The sequence below is a fragment of the Scyliorhinus canicula genome, chromosome 6 (genome assembly GCF_902713615.1).
Source record: "Scyliorhinus canicula chromosome 6, sScyCan1.1, whole genome shotgun sequence".
Lineage (NCBI taxonomy): Eukaryota > Metazoa > Chordata > Chondrichthyes > Carcharhiniformes > Scyliorhinidae > Scyliorhinus > Scyliorhinus canicula.
This window is the reverse complement of record NC_052151.1, coordinates 218414022-218416348: the sequence shown is the minus strand read 5'-3', so window position 1 is coordinate 218416348 and position 2327 is coordinate 218414022. Positions and strand designations below refer to the sequence as shown.

Below are 2327 nucleotides of genomic sequence, written 5' to 3'. Positions count from 1 at the left end.
CAGTGCTGTGCTGCCTCAGTGTTGTGGGTGAGGCTTTGGGGGGAGTGTGAGTGAGGGAAGTCGCAGCCTGGTCACAATTGGCCATTCTGCCTTCTCGTGGGGCAGCAGGGGCTGTGCAGGGCGGGTTCTGGCCAATCAGAGATCTGGGATCCCCATTCCACTGTGTCATTACAGCACTAACGGACTTTCGGCGCTGGTTTGAAGAGGGTTCGAGTCCGCGATGTCCCAGCTCAGGACCAGCGGCGCCGACAGGCCCCAGCTCAGGACCAGCAGCTCCGACAGGTCCCAGCTCAGGACCAGCAGCTCCGACAGATCCCAGCTCAGGTCCAGTAGCCCAGCGATGTCCCAGCTCAGGACCAGCAGCTCCGACAGATCCCAGCTCAGGACCAGCAGCCCCGCGATGTCCCAGCTCAGGACCAGCAGCTCCGACAGATCCCAGCTCAGAACCAGCAGCCCCGCGATGTCCCAACTCAGGACCAGCAGCTCCGACAGATCCCAGCTCAGGACCAGCAGCTCCGACAGATCCCAGCTCAGGACCAGCAGCTCCGACAGGTCCCAGCTCAGGACCAGCAGCTCCGACAGATCCCAGCTCAGGACCAGCAGCCCCGCGATGTCCCAGCTCAGGACCAGCAGCTCCGACAGGTCCCAGCTCAGGACCAGCAGCCCCGCGATATCCCAACTCAGGACCAGCAGCCCCGCCAGACCCCAGCTCAGGACCAGCGGCTCCGACAGGCCCCAGCTCAGAACCAGCAGCCCCGCGATGTCCCAACTCAGGACCATCAGCCCCGCGATGTCCCAACTCAGGACGAGCAGCTCCGACAGGTCCCAGCTCAGGACCAGCAGCCCCGCCAGATCCCAGCTCAGGACCAGCATCTCCGCCAAATCCCAGCTCAGGACCAGCAGCCCCGCCAAATCCCAGCTCAGGACCAGCAGCCCCGCGATGTCCCAGCTCAGGACCAGCAGCGGCAGCCTCTTGCTGCTGGCAGCGCTACTCAGCGGGGTTGAGACTCAATGCAGTAAGCTGCCTCCACTCACTACCCTCACCCCCTCCTCACTACCCTCCCCCCTCCTCACCCCCTCACTGCACACCCCTCCTCACCCCCTCCTCACTACCCTCCCCCCTCACCCCCTCACTGCACAGCCCTCCTCACCCTCTCCTCACTACCCTCCCCCCTCCTCACTACCCTCACCCCCTCCTCACTACCCTCCCCCCTCCTCACTACCCTCACCCCCTCCTCACTACCCTCCCCCCTCCTCACCCCCTCACTGCACACCCCTCACTCCCTCCTCACTACCCTCCCCCCTGCTCACTACCCTCACCCCTCCTCACTACCCTCCCCCCTCCTCACCCCCTCACTGCACACCCCTCCTCATTCCCTCCTCACTACCCTCCCCCTCCTCACCCCCTCACTGCACACCCCTCCTCACCCCCTCCTCACTACCCTCATCCCCTCCTCACTACCCTCCCCCCTCCTCACCCCCTCACTGCACACCCCTCCTCACTCCCTCCTCACTACCCTCCCCCCTCCTCACCCCCTCACTGTACACCCCTCCTCACCCCCTCCTCACTACCCTCCCCCTCCTCACTCCCCTTACCCCTCCTCACTACACTCAGCCCCTCCTCACCCCCTCACTGCACACCCCTCCTCACTTCCTCCTCACTACTCTCCCCTCCTCAACCCCTCACTGCACACCCCTCCTCACCCCTCCTCACTACCCTCATCCCTCCTCACTACCCTCACCCCCTCCTCACTACCCTCACCCCCTCCACACAACCGTCCCCCCTCCTCACTACCCTCTCCCCTCCTCACCCCCTCCTCACTATCTCCCCCCTCCTCACCCCCCTCACTACTCTGCCCCTCCTCACTACCCTCACCCCTCCTCACTACACACCCCCCTCCTCACCCCCTCACTGCACACCCCTCCTCACCCCCACCTCACTACCCTCACCCCTCCTCACTACCCTCACCCTCCTCACTACCCTCACCCCCTCCTCACTACCCTCACCCCCTCCTCACTACCCTCACCCCCTCCTCACTACCCTCCCCCCTGCTCACTACCCTCTCCCCTCCTCACCCCCTCCTCACTATCTCCCCCCTCCTCACCCCCCTCACTACTCTGCCCCTCCTCACTACCCTCATTCCCTCCTCACTACCCTCCCCCTCCCCTCACCCCGTCCTCACTACCCTCACCCCCTCCACACTACCCTCCCCCCTCCACACTACCCTCACCCCCTCCACACTACCCTCCCCCCTCCTCACTACCCTCACCCCTCCTCCCTACCCTCACCTCAGATCACTACCCTCACCCCCTCCTCACTACCCTCA

General features: G+C 65.0%; 2 protein-coding genes across 2 annotated transcripts in view; both read right to left on the bottom strand.

Moving 5' to 3' along the window:
- Positions 1–168: 168 nt before the first annotated feature.
- On the bottom strand, positions 169–1019 carry LOC119968023. Its single transcript, XM_038801126.1, has 2 exons — positions 958–1019; positions 169–897 (listed from the first exon to the last, which is right to left on the bottom strand). The coding sequence occupies exon 2, from the start codon at positions 871–873 to the stop codon at positions 169–171; it is 705 nt and encodes a 234-aa protein (XP_038657054.1). The 5' UTR covers positions 874–897; positions 958–1019.
- Positions 951–2327, bottom strand: part of LOC119968022 (cobalamin binding intrinsic factor-like) — a 19160-nt gene continuing 17783 nt past the window's right edge. The window contains exon 6 of the mRNA XM_038801125.1: positions 951–988. Coding sequence (XP_038657053.1) covers positions 951–988 — 38 coding nt within the window. The remainder of the gene's footprint in view (positions 989–2327) is intronic.

Coding starts and splice junctions, on each gene's coding strand:
- LOC119968023 (XM_038801126.1), bottom strand. CDS start 873: ATGCTGGTCCTGAGCTGGGATCTGGCGGGGCTGCTGGTCCTGAGCTGG.